The 18,057-nt window shown below is 41.0% G+C and overlaps 1 protein-coding gene across 2 annotated transcripts in view; it reads left to right on the forward strand.

Annotated features, from left to right (window-relative positions):
- Nucleotides 1–10,347, forward strand: part of DCAF5 (DDB1 and CUL4 associated factor 5) — a 68,195-nt gene extending 57,848 nt beyond the window's left edge. For both annotated transcript variants that reach the window (XM_059849695.1, XM_059849696.1), the window contains exons 8-9: nucleotides 2,087–2,214; nucleotides 8,287–10,347. In XM_059849695.1, the coding sequence (XP_059705678.1) occupies nucleotides 2,087–2,214; nucleotides 8,287–10,095 (1,937 nt within the window). In that variant the 3' untranslated portion in view covers nucleotides 10,096–10,347. The remainder of the gene's footprint in view (nucleotides 1–2,086; nucleotides 2,215–8,286) is intronic.
- The last annotated feature ends 7,710 nt before the right edge of the window (nucleotides 10,348–18,057 follow it).

Genomic DNA, 18,057 nt, shown 5'->3' on the forward strand with positions numbered 1-18,057 from the left:
CCTTTCTTTGGTCATAGTCCCTCTGACTCTTTTGTTAGTGACTTGTAGGGCATACTTCTTGTTTTGTACAGAATTCACACAGCTACAGTCCATGGATACTTAAAACTTGTTTAGACATCACTTAGAGGCTTGGAAGTATTTCCTAAGGGAACTCTCTCTTCATTCCCGAGGCCCTCTCTCTTGGAACATTTGTCTGCTAGGTCAAGATGTGTTGAGAACTGGTCTTGATGTAGCCATCCACTGTTGGCTTGATAGATGCAATCGGACTGACAGCTCTGATTTGGCTGGAAGGAATGCTGTGGGAGTAGGGCAATTTACCATCAGCCATAAGTGTCTAGCAGGATGAGCAGAATGAAGGGACTTGAGGAATCTCATAAAACGGAAAAGAAAATCGAAAGAGCTTAATTTGGCATTTAATGAACTTGCTCTCCAATCAGTTACTCCTCGGTCAAATTTGCTGACAGTGGTGAAATCTTGCTCCACTGGCTGAAGGCAGAATGAATCCCTGAATCTTTACAGAAAATACAAATGTACCCAAATACTTGGTGCAGGTAACTCAGTCTCAGTGCAGTTTCAGTGTGGTGAGCCATGCATTTGGTCCCTGAAGTTGCTTGCCATCACTTTTCCCTTTCTCAGGAACTTTATTTTTCTATCCCAAGATGCCATGAGACAGCAGTTTGGTGTGCAAAAATTGTGCAAAGCAGAACACTTTCCAGGGGCAGTAAAAGATCTGTCTCTGATTTTTAGGACTTGGATGACACCTTGTTTCTAGATCCTTCTCATGGTTTGTTCTCCATGTTAAACATCAGTCAGCTCTTTGGAGTGCAGTTATAGTGAGTGAAAGGGATAGAACCTTTCTAAGAGGAGAGGGGCTCTACACAAAGTCATTAGCTGCAGTTGTTTTCGTCATTTGTGTAACCTAACAAATGGAAGGTGATATGAGAATGGTTTTTTCTTTTTCATTTTTTTTTCCTTGACCCTTCTATCTTGCTATTCTTCAGTGGCAATGCAAGTTTTTCTTTAGGAAGCGTGAATTACAGGAGAACTCTGACTCTGTTTTAGAACACAAGTTGTTCAAACGGGGCTTAAACCAGCAACTGTTTCAGCTGAAATAGCTCCTGTTGGTGTTAGAGGAAGATAGCAAACATTTTCAACAAGAGGAACGTAGTTTGTTTAGTGTAAAGATGACTGATAGTAGCACAGAAGCTAGTGAAATTATTTTAATTTTCTGTAATATTAAGTTTTAAATAGCAAGTTGATTTTCACCTGAAGTGATTGTCAGTTTTTACTTCCTGGAATTGAAAAGTTTTGGTTTTTTTCCCTGAAAATGTTAAGTCATAGCATGTTGATGGACACTTGTTTATTCAAATACACAGCTGTACTGTCTAGCAAATTTGTAGTTTTAACTGTGTGGGTCTATGAATATAAAAAAAAAATAGTGTATGACTGTTTCTTGCTTTGGTGTATAGACCTAGCAAGAGGCAATGACCAAGCAGAAAAGTTAATTGGCTCCTGTTTTGAGTTTTACCACTAGCACAAAAGCATTCCACTTTGGCTAATTCACTGCCTTGTGACAAAGAATGATATAACCCACTGTTCAGATGTGTTATTTCAGGTCCTTCCTATTCATCAGACTAGAGTCAACTGTGACAGTAATAAACTGCTGATTTAAAAAATAAATTTGAAAAATAGTATTGCTGTTAAAAGCCAACCTCTTTATTTGTCTCTGCCTCAGGTTTACAAACTGTCTGTGTCACGCCTTAGGTTTCACTGGTGATTTCATTATGTGTGTTATTCTCATTTGCATATTTGTCATATGAGGTCAAAAACGTTCATTGTTTGTTTAGATGAATCAAAGCAAGCCTTTAAGTCCTAATTTGCAGGAAGGATGCTTTTCATCAAACTTGCAGCTTCTCACAGGGGCATTGCTCATAAAACTGGAATTCTGCAGCCAACACAGGCCTTAAAAATACTGCAAAATAAAGCCGAAACGCATTGTCAAATATAATAAGACTTTAAATGACTATGACTGAAAGTAATATGAAGGTTTAATTACTCATGTCTGCATGTGCTTGTTTTCCCCTAGGTGGCATTGGCAGGGTTGTCAATGGTGCTTTCATGGTATTGAAAGGTCATCGGTCAATTGTAAACCAAGTGAGGTTTAATCCTCACACCTACATGATCTGTTCTTCTGGCGTTGAAAAGATTATAAAGGTAAGATTTGTTATCAGAAAATGTGCTCTCTCAATCTTTCAGGAAGAAATGCTTTGTTTTGCTCAGCATCATTCTGGTCCACACCCACTCTGTCTTATTGTTTTATAAAATGTTTTGTCTCGTTTGCTCGCATGAGTTTGGTTACACTTCTAATGTGTGATCTCCTACAACCTGACCTAAAATTTACAACCTCCTACAACTCTGATCTAAAATTTACTAAAAGTATCTCCAAAGAGTATTGTTGAACCTTAGCCTAGACTGACCTGGCTGAATAATGCCTCGGAAGGCCTTCTATATCTTTTGTATCTATTTGTGCATTGAATCAATTCAACATACCTCTTCTGTGACTTCCAGAGGAAGAACTCTTAAAACCTTGCACAATATCTTTCTGAATCCTTTAACAATGTACAGTACTTTTAGGAAGTTTTTTACCTTTTTCTGTGGAACTGAAAGAGATAAGAAACTTCGTTAGGTTCTGAAATTTTCTTTCCTTAGGGAAAGACAGTCAATATTGTGGGAGCAAGGCAAAACCAATTTTGTTATTTGAGGGTTGGGAAGGCAAAGGATTATGCTACACTAATGTGATTTGCATTCTGCTGCCATAGATATTTTACTATAATTTAGGTCTACCAACAGTGTAGAAAAAGCCACAGCCATTTAATTTTGAAGTAGGATAAAAAGAACTGCTGTTGATCCTAACTATTTGTTGAATGACTTAATGCAAGTCTTACCTGCATGTGGCTATAAATAATGTTGTTAGAATACTGTAAATGTTTTTGTCAGGTACAAGCTGACAGCATGAACTTGTCCTGCAAAGGAGTGTTTTAGTGATGTACAGCTTATGGACCAGAACTGACCCAAAATCCTGGGACCACGGCTCAATGCCCCGCTGCATTGCTTGCATTACAGCTACTGTCAGCATTTTGGTTCTGACTGTAGTTCAGCTTTCCTTCTCTTCTGTCTTTCCCTGGTACTGCAGCTCTTTTCTATTCATCTGTGCTGCCTGCCTGACAGGTTTGATCACAAATATATTAAATATAGGCTTTGAACAAAAGTGCATTGAACAGTCTTAGCAGCTCACTGATTTTTCAATTTCCAAGCAGTCAAACTGCCACTGTTTAACAAGTTTTGCCAGAGGCTAACTGTTTTTTTCCTTTGAGAACTTGGTTCATGCAGCCTGAATTTTCCCTTTTGGATTCTAGATCTGCTGACCCTTCACCCTATGAATCCTTCTTGCATGAGTGTGCTTAGACTGTTGGATTAGCATTGGTATAAACATCCCCTGTGTTGCTTTTGTGTACTTCTGCTAGGGTTTTGGCAGGGCATTTTTTTTGCCTAGTGATTAAAAGGCTAGTTTGATTAAGGCTGCAGTCACAGGTTGTGTGACTCTTTCCAAGACACCTCTGCTTGAGTGCTTCCTTAGAAGAGAACTCCTGTTGTGTCACTGTGTGTGCAGTGGAACTTGTGCAGCTGCTTTGAAGGCACGGAATTCCCCAGATATTTCAAGCTAGAAACAAATTAAAGGAAAGGTGTTTAATGTATTAAGTTTATTAGCCAGCCAGAACTTCTTACCCTTTTGTCTCAGCTTGTGATGTGCCTTGTTTGGGGCTCAGGTTGTTTCAGTGCTCGTGTCTTCACTCACTAAAGGTACTGCTTCAGTGCACAGCCGTTTGCAGCTGACTGTACAAAGGTGGTTTCTTCTTCATTCCAGCTACTTCTGTGGATAGGTTGGAGACTAGTAACTGCCACTAGCAGAAGGGCAAGACAGGAAAAACTGCACCAGCAGTTCTGAGGGGTCATTTATTGCATTAAAAACAGCTGGGAGCACAAGTCTTTCCTTTGCATGGCTGTCTTTCTTTCCCCTATATAAATGCTTGATGTGATTGCTCAAAGAAACTGAGATGACAGGAGAAGGAACCATAAATAAAAATCATAGTTAAATTTTTTATGTTTTCTTATTTTATTCCTGTTTGTTTATTTGTTTTAATCACTTTCTTTAAAAGTGTCCCTGTTTTTATTATCCCTCAAGTGTCTTCTAAAACCCCTTCTGGAATTAAATCACAGAAGATAACTTCACTGCGGTTGGTTGCAATTGTAGAAACCATTGTAGAGACATGGTGATGTGTTAAAAATGTGGATGCAAGTAGTTGTTTGTCTGAGCTCTTAATTTTTAGAGTAGCTGGCCTAAATTTAATACTTCAGGAAGGGAGGAACTGATAGCAGCACCATCAAGCCATTCAATAATTCCATGAGCTTCTATCAACACAGTTGCTATTTTAATGCTGATTGTAAATGAGATACAAATTCATCTCAGGCCTAGCCCCACAGAAAAGAGTAGTATTCACAAGAATGATTTTGAAGTTTGTGGTTATGGTTTTTTTGCTTTAGTTTTATTTTGTTGTAAAGCACCCTCAGGAATACAATTCAGTAATTAGTTGGTTTAGTGTTTGATTTCTGCTAGGACCAAAAATAAGACCCAACAATCTCATTAACAGAAGGCACTTGGAGCCTCGACTCCAGCCAGTGTGTGGTGGACACATCAAGCCAAATGAATTGTTCATTGCCCTTCATTTGCTGTACTTCAGTCAAATTGTATGACAAGGTACAGCTGCAAACTAAAATAATCATTTGCATCAAGCACTCACCACAAGGGATAAAGCAATATTAAACAGAAAAATACCACTTTCCCCTCAGTTAAGTGTGCAAGACATTGAGATGTGCTGGCAGGAAAACAGATTGCATTGCAGAAGAAATAAATGTGGCAGTCCCTCTGATGTGTTGGGCTTAGAGGATGGCCATGGAGAATTATGCAGTTAGGAGACAGTTCCAGGAAAGATAAAAATAGATGAAATACATAACAATTTTCAGGAAAAGAATTCTGATTTGTATTGAAAATGGAATATTGTGTAACAGAGCACAACTGTTGTGGGTCCCATTTGTTTAAAAATCATAAGTGTGTTTGAGATAACAAAGTCTATTTGCACATGTTGCTATGGTGACAGATTAATGTCATTGTGACTATCTGCCTCTGCCTAATCAGATAATCTAATATAAGTGGTTTTAATTATTCTCACGCTACAGGCATAACTACTTTTTTTGTTTTAAAATTTGGGGGTTTGCCACCCTGGAATACAAGCAATTCAAAGATGCTCTCAGTAGATATCTACTGAAGTAGAGAACCAGTTTTGTATTCCCATTTTCTGTTATTGTTCCTATTTTTATATCTGTACTCAGGTCATCAGTGAGTAATATTAATCTCCTTAATCTTCTGACAGAGAGAGAACTTCTTGATATATTGTTGCTTTAGTGGGCTGATTTGCCAACTTATTTTCTCCAGTTTGATCACATTATTCCTCGACATGGCATCAGTCAGAGGATGAGAAAAAGGCAAAGGCATTCCATTTGCAAAGAAGGCCATTTCAGGTGCCACAGAGAGCACTGGATCAGTTGCTACCAGTTTAAAGGCTTCCCTGTTCTGCCAAGGATAGATTCTTAGTCTGATTTCTTTCTGTGACTCTGGCAGGCATTTGCACTCCCTCATAACAAAATATCTAAAATGCAGGGATATCATTCTCCAGAGACAACTGATCCCATACAAACAAGGTATTCATCCTGAATTCCCTTGACTTGTCTGTGAACAAGACTGACTTACTTCTCTGTGAACAAATCTCTCTTGGAAGGGAAAACCCTCACTGTGGACTCTTTGTAGCTATTTTTTTCTATATTTTATACTGCTCTGCTTTTGCTGATGTTCACAGAGAGAGCAGAAAGATGTGGTAGTGCTACCAAGGATGTAGAATATCTCTGTGCACACTTTACGTACCTTTTTAGATTAATTTCATTACAAACAGACCTTTCTCAGAGGGACTTCAGAGCAGACTACCTCTCCTCCACTTATATTGGTTCATACCAGATCTAAGCATTTTCTAATTCTCTAGCTTAAAAAATAAAAAAAAGTCTTTATAAAACCTATTGATCAGTCTAACACTGCTAAGATTATTTGAGGAAGGGCCATGCCAGCCTGCCTGTCTAAGCAAGTAGAGTTCTATTTTTCTATTAAAAAACGTGACATATCCACAAATCAACAATCTCTCTTGTGGATTCATTGAGATAAAGCTCTTTCCTATATTGTCTTTAGGAAGTGGAGCCTGGGAAATTGAGGATGAAGAGTGATTCTTTCTGTTCTCTTGAGTAGTTCAAAAAGGCTAAATTTGGTTGCTGAAATTCTCTACATAGTAGGCTTAGATTGGGTTTTGTAATCTTCATCCAAACATGATGCTTGTCCTTTGGGCTATGTGTCTGGTAAGTGCAGTGCTGGAACCAAGCAACAGAGAACTGTCTTCATTCTAGTTTCGAGTGTCATATTAAAGAACTGCACTGGGAGAGAATTGCAAAGTATTGCAATAATAAAAAAGCAAAAAAGTACCAATAACACATACACCTTAATGTTGAGCTCTTCCTAGAAACAGCCTGATGTAACACAATATAAAGTTCCTTTCCCTTTGCTCTGAAAGGCAGCCTGATGATTGTCTGCAGAAGAAAGTATTTCTGCAGCATTTTAATTTTTGAATAGTGTTTCTTTATCCATCTAGCCAGATCATATGTGGAAGCTCTGTTAACTGTAAATTAGAGAGAATGCAAAGTAAAAGCTTTCAAATTTGGGAGATTTCCAGAATAAAGTTTACTTGTTCAACTTAAATCCGGCTGTTCTGAGCAAGTAGTTGCAAGGTAATTTATTTCATTTTGCTTCAATTATTAAAGGTGTAAGGTTTTTTGTACACCATTGAAAATTTCAGTGAACACAGAGTAATTGGCATTCTTGTGGCCTTTTCTTATGTTGCTTGTCATGGTAGTATCAGGTTACATGTCATGTGTTAATTAGGCATCTGTAAGATGAGTGCTGATTATGTCATTTATACATGCAGTTTTGTTAGCAGTTTTGTCTGCTTGGAACAAAACTTAATTTCTGTTGGGAAAATGGTCAGATTTTTTTTTTCCAAAGACTATCCCAAAAGTCCAATCTAGTATAGAGAACTGGCATAGAATTTTTTCCCCTGAGCTTGTTAGCAAGATAAAACCAAAGCATGGCTGAGATCAGATCTTTTATAAGCAGAACATTAGGGCATTGTTGCAGATAAGATACATACTGGCTCTGCTTACAGTAAGGCATTGTTCATTCCATTAACCATTGATCCAAAGTGATAGTGGTTGTCCACAGAATGTCAAAATCACATTGCCCTCAAATCTGTGAGTAAATCTGAGAAGGGTGAGGACATCCAACTATTATGTTTGCTATGGATTACCAGTTTCTTAGGGATATTGGTGGGTCTTCTTTTGGAGCTTTCCCCCCACCCTTTTCCTCTCCATACCAGGAAAATTGACTGAAGGATGGATGGACAGCATAGTCAAGACTGTTGCTATTGGTGAAATCAGTACACTTCAAAAGTAGCTTTCAGTAAAACTCTTCAACTTCACCTATTAAAATTGCTGCTGTGTCTTCAGAGAATGTAGGAAGATTTCTTTTCTTTGTAACTGTTTCCTGAAGGGAGTGGTGCAGCTCTGCTTTTCACCTCCATGCATTCAACTCCCTGCCTGCTGATCAGGTGGGATTGACTACGTAGCTGGATGAAATGTTACTCTACACCACTAGCACCAGCAACTCTAGTTTCCTGGGAAACAAGTGCCTTCATTAGTGCTAAGACTGTATTGTAGGCAACAAACTATTCTTACTGTTAGTGAGTAAGCATTCCTTATTACATAAAAATAGAGCCCTGCAATTTGGGAGAAATTATCACACAACTAATTACCAAAATTATGGATAATATGCAGTGTGAGAGCTTTTATATCCTGTATGGGTGAAGTAAATGCAGAAAAAACACATTTGTGAAGGGGGAGAAAAAATCCCACAGCTTTGTAATACTTGTAAGTATGGTACTGAGGGGTAAAAATTAATAAAAACAATCTGCAATCTGCAGCTATTCTGGGTATTTGAGCTTCTGTTCCATTTCAAATGCTTATAATAGTTTATGAATTTAAAGATACATGTTTGGTTTTTTTACTTTTCTCTTACAGATCTGGAGTCCTTACAAGCAGCCTGACTGCACAGGGGACTTGGATGGTAGAATTGAGGATGACTCGCGTTGCCTCTACACTCATGAAGAGTACATCAGTCTTGTGTTGAACAGTGGTAGTGGTTTGTCCCATGATTATGCCAACCAATCAGTCCAGGAAGATCCACGGATGATGGCCTTTTTTGACTCTCTGGTGCGCCGGGAGATCGAGGGCTGGAGTTCTGATTCAGACAGTGACCTCAGTGAGAGCACAATCCTGCAGCTCCATGCAGGAGTGAGCGAACGCTCCGCTTACAGCGAGTCGGAGTCCTCCACCTCTTTGCATCACTCCCCACCACACGTGGCTGAAGAGTCTGAAGAAACTGCCTATAACTTAAGGGCCTTAAGATCAACTGCATCCCCCTCAGCCAGAGAAGACGTGGCTTCCCGTCAGCAGAGGCTCTCTGCACTGAGAAAGTATCAGGACAAACGTCTCCTGGCCCTTTCCAATGAGTCTGACTCTGATGACAATACCTGTGAGGCAGAACTAGATACAGACCTTTTCCCACGGCCACCATCTCCGAGTCCAGAGGAGAATGAATCCAGCAGCTCCAGCAGCAGCAGCAGTACAGAAGATGAAGAGGAGCTGAATGAAAGACGCACATCAATGAGGCAACGCAATGCACTGAGGCGCCGACAGAAGGTGCAAAAGGAGGAAAGGACTAGCACTAACACAGAGAGTGTAACCCCTTACATAGGTGAGGACATATATGATTACCCCCAGATCAAAGTAGATGATCTTTCTTCATCTCCATCTTCTTCACCAGAAAGGAGTTCGGCCAACAAAGAAGTTCTTAAAGAAAGGACGTCCCCTAGTTCAGACAGTGAATCAGTGGAGAGAAAGATTTACAAAGCTTACAAATGGCTCCATTATTCTTACATATCATATTCAGCTAGTAAAGATGGTGAATCCTCCAGAGGAGAAGGAGAAAATGATGAAGGGAAACCAGGAACCAGTGGAAGGCACAGTGCAACATGCTCACTAACTAAGGAAGATGCTAGGAACTTAAGTTCAGTAGTTCCTCAGGGTTCCTCAGCTCTTTCTGCTGAAAACCACAACAGAGAAAATTTAAAAGAATGTGGTGGGATAGAAAATTCTAGTAATGGTCAAGCTCATGAATGTGACAATCAGCGGCGGTTGGAGGGTCAAGAAAACACATCAGAAGACATGAGCAGTGGAGGTGTAGAGCATTCTTTTGAGACTAAAAAGCTCAATGGTAAAGCTAACTGCAAAGGGCTAAATAGCTGTACCGAAGAACCTTGCATTCAGACCACAGGACTTGTGGAACAGAAAAATAGTCAGAACTGTCAACCAGCACCAAGCCATCACTCGCTGGTCCCTCCATTCTCTGCTGTTGCCATCTGTAGCCTGTCAGGTCACTGCTCCAGAAACCAGACTGATGGCAGTGAGGAGAGGAGCTTCGACCCCTCCTGCGTTAACCACAATAATGGCCATTTGCATCTTCACCCTTCGTGCTTCAACAATGGACAGAGTTTTGGAGAGCAGGAGTCTGTGACGCAAGGACTACAGGTGCACTCAAATGCTGATAATGGCAACCTTGTACAGGTGGGTGTGACCTTGCACAGAGACTGCTGCCTGTCTGAAATGGACTCCAACAGCTACAATGTGAGCACAAGAGAGGATACTGCTGACCTGCATCCTGCGGGCAGTGAGAGCACTCAATCTCTTGGAGGACTGAAAAGACACAGAGCGGAGTTGGAAGATGCAGATTCAGAGAGTTCATCCTTAGAAAAGAAGTTAAAAACATGATAAATGCAAATGTCTGTCGTAGTGTGCACTCTCTCAGAAAGAAAAGGAAAAAGAAAGTATTAAAGGCACATAGAGCTTGGGTCTGAAACATTGCGTTTGATTCTCCATTCCATTCTTCAGTGGGTCTGTTTTAGATTGCCAGTGGTTCATGCTGTATAAAAATCCAACTTGCTCCTTAATGAGACTGAGTCTAGTGTACCCATACAAGGTTCTGTTTAAAGTAAATCCTTATTAAGATGGTTGACTGAATAATTCTTGTGTGAACATGTGTCATTTGTTCAGCCAGCCAACCAGGATAACTCTACTTTAAAGTTTAATTGTTCTTCTGAAGAGGAAGTTTTCTATACTGACACTATATATTGCAGGCTGAAGAATGGTGGAATTAGATCACACTGCTGGTAGATCACACAATTAGGGTGTGTTTCTTATTGAGGAAAACAGGGAAGAAGTGTTTCTGGGCCCTTTATTCTACTTCAGAAAGTAAAGAAATGCAACCATTAGGGAGGATATTTTCAGAACTGGATGGTATCTTCAGAGATGATACTTCATAAAGCACTTCTGATACAGTTCAGTGACATTTTTTTTATGCCAACAGAAAAGCTATAGGAAATGAGCCTCTTTCCAAAATCAACTTTAGACTGTTCCCATGGTGACATTCAATTTTGTGGGCTTTTTTAAAGAAAGGAGCTGAATAACACAGTGTCATCACTATATAGAAGTATGACTGTTGGCAAGAGGCAGGTATTATGCTGTAGACCTCATTCTAACCAAGGAGTTTTAAAAATCAGGCATTGAAACATGCCTTTCTGTGATCTTAACACAAAGACATTCTTCTTCCTCATTATTATTATTATTATTATTATTATTATTATTATTATTATGGTTGTGGGTGTTGGAATATATCTTGATTGTGCCCACCCTCCCCCATGTTCTTACTTTTGGGAAGCAGTAGGCCAAACAGAAAATAGCTGAAGTATGGATAATGTAACTGATTCATGTTCATAGCAACATTTGGTAAAGTCTGAAAAATGCTTTTTTAGCAGTTTTTGCCACCCAAAACAGGTTGGGATTGCAGATCAGGGTTGGCTTTCCACCACTGTGCTGCTAATATTTGAAACTGGAGATGGATAGATGTATTCAGCAGAGTTCTGCATGTAAGGGAGAGCTTCAGAGAACTGTCCCCACATGTAGGGAGCCTGGGTCTTCAAGTCTGGCTATCAGAACTTGAACAAGAGCACAGCTCCTGCTGCCATGAACTGCAGTACTCTGTGGTGGACAGAGTTGTTTCTTGCCAGGGCACTGTTAAGTGGAGTATCTGGTGAGTCATCTCAGTTCTGGCATGCTGGAATTGGTGGAATTGCTCTTGCTTCCCTAGCAACGAGGTAGGAGGAGCCACTGTGTGAAGGGAAAACAAACCATCTATAAAGGACACAAAAACTACATTTATGTGCAACAGAAGAAGAGATTTCTGTGGACACCAGTCATTTTCAAAGGCTTTCAAGCCCAGTACTGAGGGGAAGGGTTAGTTTATTTTAAGGAATTGGAAATTTTTGCTTTCAGTACAACTCTAGCAGTAAATTGCTGTAGAGCAGTGGCTTCAAAATAATTATTTCATATCCACAACTCTCTCAAGTACCTTAGGAAAGTAGGAAAAAGCCCTGTCAAAACATGATGAAAGTGAAGGAGCACTTCAGAAGGGATGCTGTGGGGGATAGGTGTGGGAGGGAAGAGTGAAGAACATGACCTGAAACATTGTCTTACAACTACTGTAAGTAGTCTGTCATAGGCTGTCTGCCCACACGGGGTCTGCTTTTCTAGGTGAGAAAGGCAAAGGCATGTTTGCAAACACAGGCAAAAGTGGCAATAAGAGCAAGCTCTGATACACTGTTACCTTATTGAAAGAAATTGTTCTGTACTTACTGTATTTTACATCCCTGCAATCAAGATCACTATAGGAGTGTTTTCATTACTTTTATAAACATCTTACTACAAATTCTGGGGTTTAGCCAAGATCTTGGGGTTGTCGAGTCAAAACTTTATTATGTTTTAAAAGTTCTTTACATTGGAAAATTTTCTCATCCCTCACTTCTAGTGAATGAGAATCTCTACTCTTCTTTGACATGGTCATCTTCTCCTGGTGTTTTCCCAAATGCCTGGTGGTCTCATTTTCTGTTTCTTTTGTTTGTTTTTAAAAGCAGAATAAAAGCTCCCAGACTTGGTGTTCTAGAAGCACAGAATGGGAAAGGTTGGAAGAGACCACTGGAGGTCATCTAATCCAACCTCCCTGCTCCTGTACAGGCTCTGGGCTTAAAGGATTGCTGTGGTTGTCTTTCCCCAAAGACAACCTCCCATGCTGTCTGCATTCTTGTTGTTTCTAGTTTCTGTCAGGCAGGAGGAGGAAGGCAAGCTGCAATCTTAGCCTTTTATTCACAAGAAATTTCAGTGCACACAAGAACAGCAGCTTCTGAAGCAGTGCATTCACCTCCTCACATAAATAAACATTATCAGCATTAGGCAGCTCCATTATGTGGTAAAGAGCCCCAAAAAAGCAATCCAGGAGGCAGCAGTATGTCTCTTTCAGGTAGCCAACACTGAGAAGAGGTGCTCTGTGCAGGTTGCTTCACTCTCTCATTGATCCTGTGTATTTGCTCTCCACCCCCACACTGGGTTGCTCGTCCTGCTGTGTGCACACAGTTTCCATCTGAGTTTTGCTGTGTGCTTGGAATTGTCACTCCCTACTTCTGGGGAAAGAGTAAACTGTTGGGTGGAAAATCTTACTAGTTTATCAGAAGAGATTTTACCTTTACTAATAATCTGCCGTGTACTTAAAACCGAAAAGGTTGTGTAAATATTGAACTACCCTGTTAGTCACTAATTGCTTACCATGCAGCTTGTTATGGCAGGAAATTTGCTAGGCCACCTTGTACAGTTCATGTCCAGAGAACCTTATCAGTGGGCAAGAAAAACCCTCCCTTACATCTCCCCAGAACATGTTAGACAGAGAAATACAGATTTTTTTTTAATGAAGTTCTTTCTTATATTTCTGCACAGACTCTATTTGCTTATTTCAGCTTTCTCTGTTTAAAGAGAGAGTCAAAGCTGACTCTTCCTCTGAAAAGCAAACATGAGGCTTGTCTGGCCTGGGGTATTAGCTGCTTGTAGAGATGCAGGAGGATATGAGACCTACCAACCAAACTTCATCTGAGGTTTTTCCAGCTCTCCAGTGAACATTTTACCAAAGCTGGTGAGTCTTCTCCAAGGTGAGTGGCTCAATGGAGATGACACTTTGCTGTTTAGAAGCAGCTCTCACAGACTAAGCATGAGCAGAAAGACACAGCTGCCTCGAGGTGGAAAGAGCACAGGTTTTTACCAGTTGCTTGCAGAAAATTCTGAAATCCAGCCTGTTTCAGCTGGAGTAATAAATGGGAAGGACAACTTATTTCAGAACCTTTCCTCCAAAATTTACAGTGGATTTTTTCCTGCTAAGTTTCATAATAGAATAAGTGACTGAAACCCAATCCTAATTTCTGCTTATAACCTATGTCACTTGGTAGCTGGGAAATCACTATCCTCAAACATATTTAGTAGATAAATGTGGTTAGGTCCACTTCTGAGGTCTTCTACTTGCCGGCATTGTCACATCCTTGCCAACACATAGAGGTCTCTTGCTCACTGTGGCCATCACAAGCTGATGTGGCCTGGTATTACTGAAGTCTTGGGCTGCTTTCATTTGCAGTTAATTTATTTTGCTGTTTGTGGAAGAGAGCAAGACCAGATTGTTGTTATTACCCCATTGAGTTAAAATGCTCTGTATTAGTGATTTGTCATCTCCTTTTTACAGGCACTGGTACTGGCAGAGGTACCCTGTATTTCTCTCATTTTCAGCTGCTCAGATTATCTGTGTGTCTGTCAGACCTGGGAAGCTCAGGGCTGTGCGGCAGGATCTTGAGAGTACCAGAGAAATGCAAATAGCTGCAACAGCTGAATCACTATGTGCACATGCACATGGTTCTTTGGGAATTCTTCAATAAACTAATCCTAGCACATACATAATTTATAAAACACATCAGCACACTCCTGCAGCTGTGTCAGGATGCACTCATTAGCCCAGCTAATGCTCTACTCTCATGAGCAAGAACTCTGTTTCAAACATCTGAGAAAATGGCAGTCTTCTAGGGGGAAAAAAAGAGAAAAAAACCCCACCATCCCCCTCTCAGTTAAAAAACCCAAACCAACATCCCACTGGTTATGGGAGGCTCCAAGTTTGCCAAAGTTTTCTTCAGTGGTTGTGCAGATCAAAAGCAAATCCCAGATGTCGGTGTGTTCTGTGATCAGAGGAAATAATTTGAATTTGATGTTTCTACTCCACCTGATTGAAGTCAAGGACTTGAACTTGGGCTTCCAACCTTTCACTTGAGCATCCAAAGCATCAGCCTACTGCATTATTCAGGATGGGGTTTGTTCCTCTTTTTTTCTGAAATGCAAGGGGAAAAGGAAATAGAAACAGTTCCTTCCACAGTTCCTGAGTTCCAACACACAAATACCTGGAGCAGAGCCTTGAGCCCAGCCCTGCTGGTTTATGGTTTGGTGAGAAAATGCTGCAGGACCTTTTCTCCCTTCTCCACCTTGTGTGATCTCTGTTCCAGAGAGCAGATGGAGATGCTGACACAGTTCTGTGTTTACCATTGTCTTGAATGTGGGAGAATAGTCCTTTCCAAATTGGGTGGTGTGGGTATGATTTTTTTTATTATTATTATTTTGTTGTAGACACATAATACCTACCTCCTGAGTTGACTGGCCAAGTCAGTGAGCTATTTGTTCTGGGATATGGCTGGCAAGCTCAGTTCTTCTGTCTCAGGGATATCTTTCCATTAAGTTCCAGTCTTGCATGGTCTCATCAGCAGCTCTGGCATTGCTTTGCAGATGTAGGTTGAAACTATTGCAGCTTCCAGAGCTGATCAGAGTTATGCCTTTGCTGAAGCTGCTGTTTGCACTCTGGCTGCTTGGAGCTATGTGGTGCACATGAGTAAAAATGCTCCTATAAGCACCAAAAAATGCCCGGTTTTGAACTTTTGAAGGGGGAGCAGGTCCATTGCAGCCGGACGGTGCCTCTGGCTATGTCTAGCACTTCTATGATTGGATGCTACAGGAGCCGCAGGTTTCCAGGTGTAATGTACTCCCAGGACTGTATTTTACTTCACAAACCACAGCTTCTTATTAGCAGCATTAACAGCTCCTAGCTACCTCCAGGGCTCACCTTCTGGCCATTCCTAAATAGTCAAACCACATGATCTTTGGGAAGGTCTTATGTGTCAGTGTCCTGCTTCCAGAACAAAGGCTGAAACAAAAATTGCTTCAAGGAAAACCTAATGCATATTTCAAGGAGCTTTGCCTTTAGCTCAGCATTTAAGGTTAAGTACTCATGAGATACATTTTGAACTCTTAAAAATTTGGCTGTGTGGCAGAGAAGGAAACAGCATGAACTTCAGAACCGAATTCTGTCAGGAAATAGGAAAAGAGTTGAAATATATTTAAAAACAAACAAACAAGCCCCTCACACCCAATTAGATTTTGAATAGAAATTCATTGCCTGCTTCAAAGAGTGACTTCTAAAAGCCTCAGCCATCAGTTAACAGAATTGACTTACTCTTGAGCTTGACAGCTCAAACCCACTGATCTGAAGAAGCCAAAAAGCCACAGCCAGGCCTCACATCCCTCTCTTGACGAGCTTGCCCCACATTGTTACCCAGTTGGGGTCCCTCCACCATGGGCAGCCAAGCGTGGCTGTCAGCAGCAAGGCTGCCCCAGGCTCTGACCAGCTGATTCTGTCTTGTTTTTTCTGCAGCTGTCTGGTTTAGACAGATACTGCCTGGCATGTGCTGAAGAAAACCCAAAGTGCTTTCCTCTAAGGACCTTAGTTGATGTCTGCCTTTGGATCTTGGAGGGAAGGTCTGGGGCTATGTTTCAGGGTGATCTTTATGCAGCCTATTAAAATGAGGAAAATAAATGCATCCTTGCAGGAGGAACTGAGGAGTAAAAGACATGAGGCTCCTCTGACTTACACTTTCCCTTCCTGAGATTTCTACATCTCCTCCAAGAGTCTTGTACATTTATGTCATCTCTAGAACCTGGAGAGACTTCCAGTGTTGGATATCTAGAAAGCAAAAAATGAAACTTTGTAGCTCTGCTTCAGTGACACTTCCAGCATATTATGGCCAGAGCTGGCATTTCCTGGCTTGGAATTACATCCTTGAACACAACTTTCTCCAAAGCATGAACAAAGTCTGCTTCCCACATACCCAAGCTTTGGAGGGAGAGAAAGGAAAGATGGTCTAAGCTCCAACAATCTTGGAATTAAAAGATGTACATGTTTAAAGCTGGTTATAAGTCCCCTATTCCCAAGTTTGTATTATACACACACCCCAACTCGCACTGCACTGCACTTATCTGCATGCAGGGATGACAACAGCAGAACTTCTGCATCTCCTTTAATTCAGACAGGGTGCTTCAGTCTGTCTGACAGGGCAGATCTCTAGTCTTTCCATAAATAAGCTTTTTTTAGCTCATACATGTTTCTGATGATGTGGAAGATTTATTTTTGATCTGGGAAAGTCTGTAGCAATGTTTTGAATTCCTGAATGGCTGACTGAATGATAATCTATCTGAGGAACACTGGAAGCAATTTGCAGCCTTAGATGGAGATTTTTATTTACTTACACATACTTTTAAAGTCAAACTACTTTTGCAGTTCGTCATCCAACAAGGGCTCTTCACCTTTCATCTCCCCTCTGTTTTCCAGCTTTCTCCTTCCCTCCACTAATGATACAGTTGCAAAAGGTACAGATCATTTGTGACCCATCTGCCCAACAGTTAATGAACATGCTAGGACAGTAGACCATCTTGCTAGAGACACACAAATTGCAGCAGACAGCAGGAAAAATGGCTCATTAATCTACACTCTGAAGTTGAAAATCTGCAAAAACATGGGAAGGTCTCAGTCTGAGCGACACATCTTGAGGTCTCCTACGGCTAGGCCTGTAATACCTTTGATGTTTCTCCAATTTTATGCTATAGTCTCCAAAGCCAGTGTTTGTTTCCAGCCCAAGGGTAAGCCTACTCTAATCTTACTCTTGCCAGATGAAAATTATTTCAGAACTTAAAGTCAGTGTATTGCTTTGCTGATTACATTTCTGAAGTTTAAACCAAATTAAATACTCAGCTGATCATACTATACAATTATACTGCCTAAAGGGAAGGATTTAATTTGTCTACAGCTGGGAAACAAAAAAACCAAACCAACCAACCAAACAAAAAATCCCCAAATATATTCAACTACAAACTCTGAGTAAAAAGGAAAGTGATGGTTGCATAAGCAGCTGAGATCTGCTACTATGAAACTGCTGCAGAGGGGAAACCTCCAGGACAGAGGCAGGCAGTCCTGTGCTGCCATGCAAACCAGTTCAACTTCCAAAGGCCATGGAAAGCTGACGGGCTTGTGCTTGTTGACTCAAAAGGAAAGCCCCAAAAGGAGCTGCAGGAGTGTTTGGTGGTAGCCAGGCTCAAAGAGGGGTGCTGTGACTCCTCCTGTCATCAGTGGCTAGTGAGGGAGCTCTTAGAATCACAACATGGTTTGGGCTGGAAGGGACCTTAAAGATCATCTCATTCCACCCCCCGCCATGGCCTGGGACACCTTCCACCAGACCAGGCTGCTCAAACCCCCATCCAATCTGGCCTTGAACTCCTCCTGGGATGGGACATCCACAAATTCTCTGGGCAACCTGTTCCAGTGCCTCACTACCCTCACAGTAAAGAATTTCTTCCTAATATCTAATCCAAACCTACCTTCCTTCAGTTGAAAGCCATTACCCCTTGTCCTATCACTACATACCCTTGTAAAAAGTCCCTCTCCACATTTCCTGTAGCCCCCTTTAGTTTCTGGAAAGCTGCAAGAAGGTCTCCTCA

The sequence above is a fragment of the Haemorhous mexicanus genome, chromosome 6 (assembly GCF_027477595.1).
Source record: "Haemorhous mexicanus isolate bHaeMex1 chromosome 6, bHaeMex1.pri, whole genome shotgun sequence".
Classification (NCBI taxonomy): domain Eukaryota; kingdom Metazoa; phylum Chordata; class Aves; order Passeriformes; family Fringillidae; genus Haemorhous; species Haemorhous mexicanus.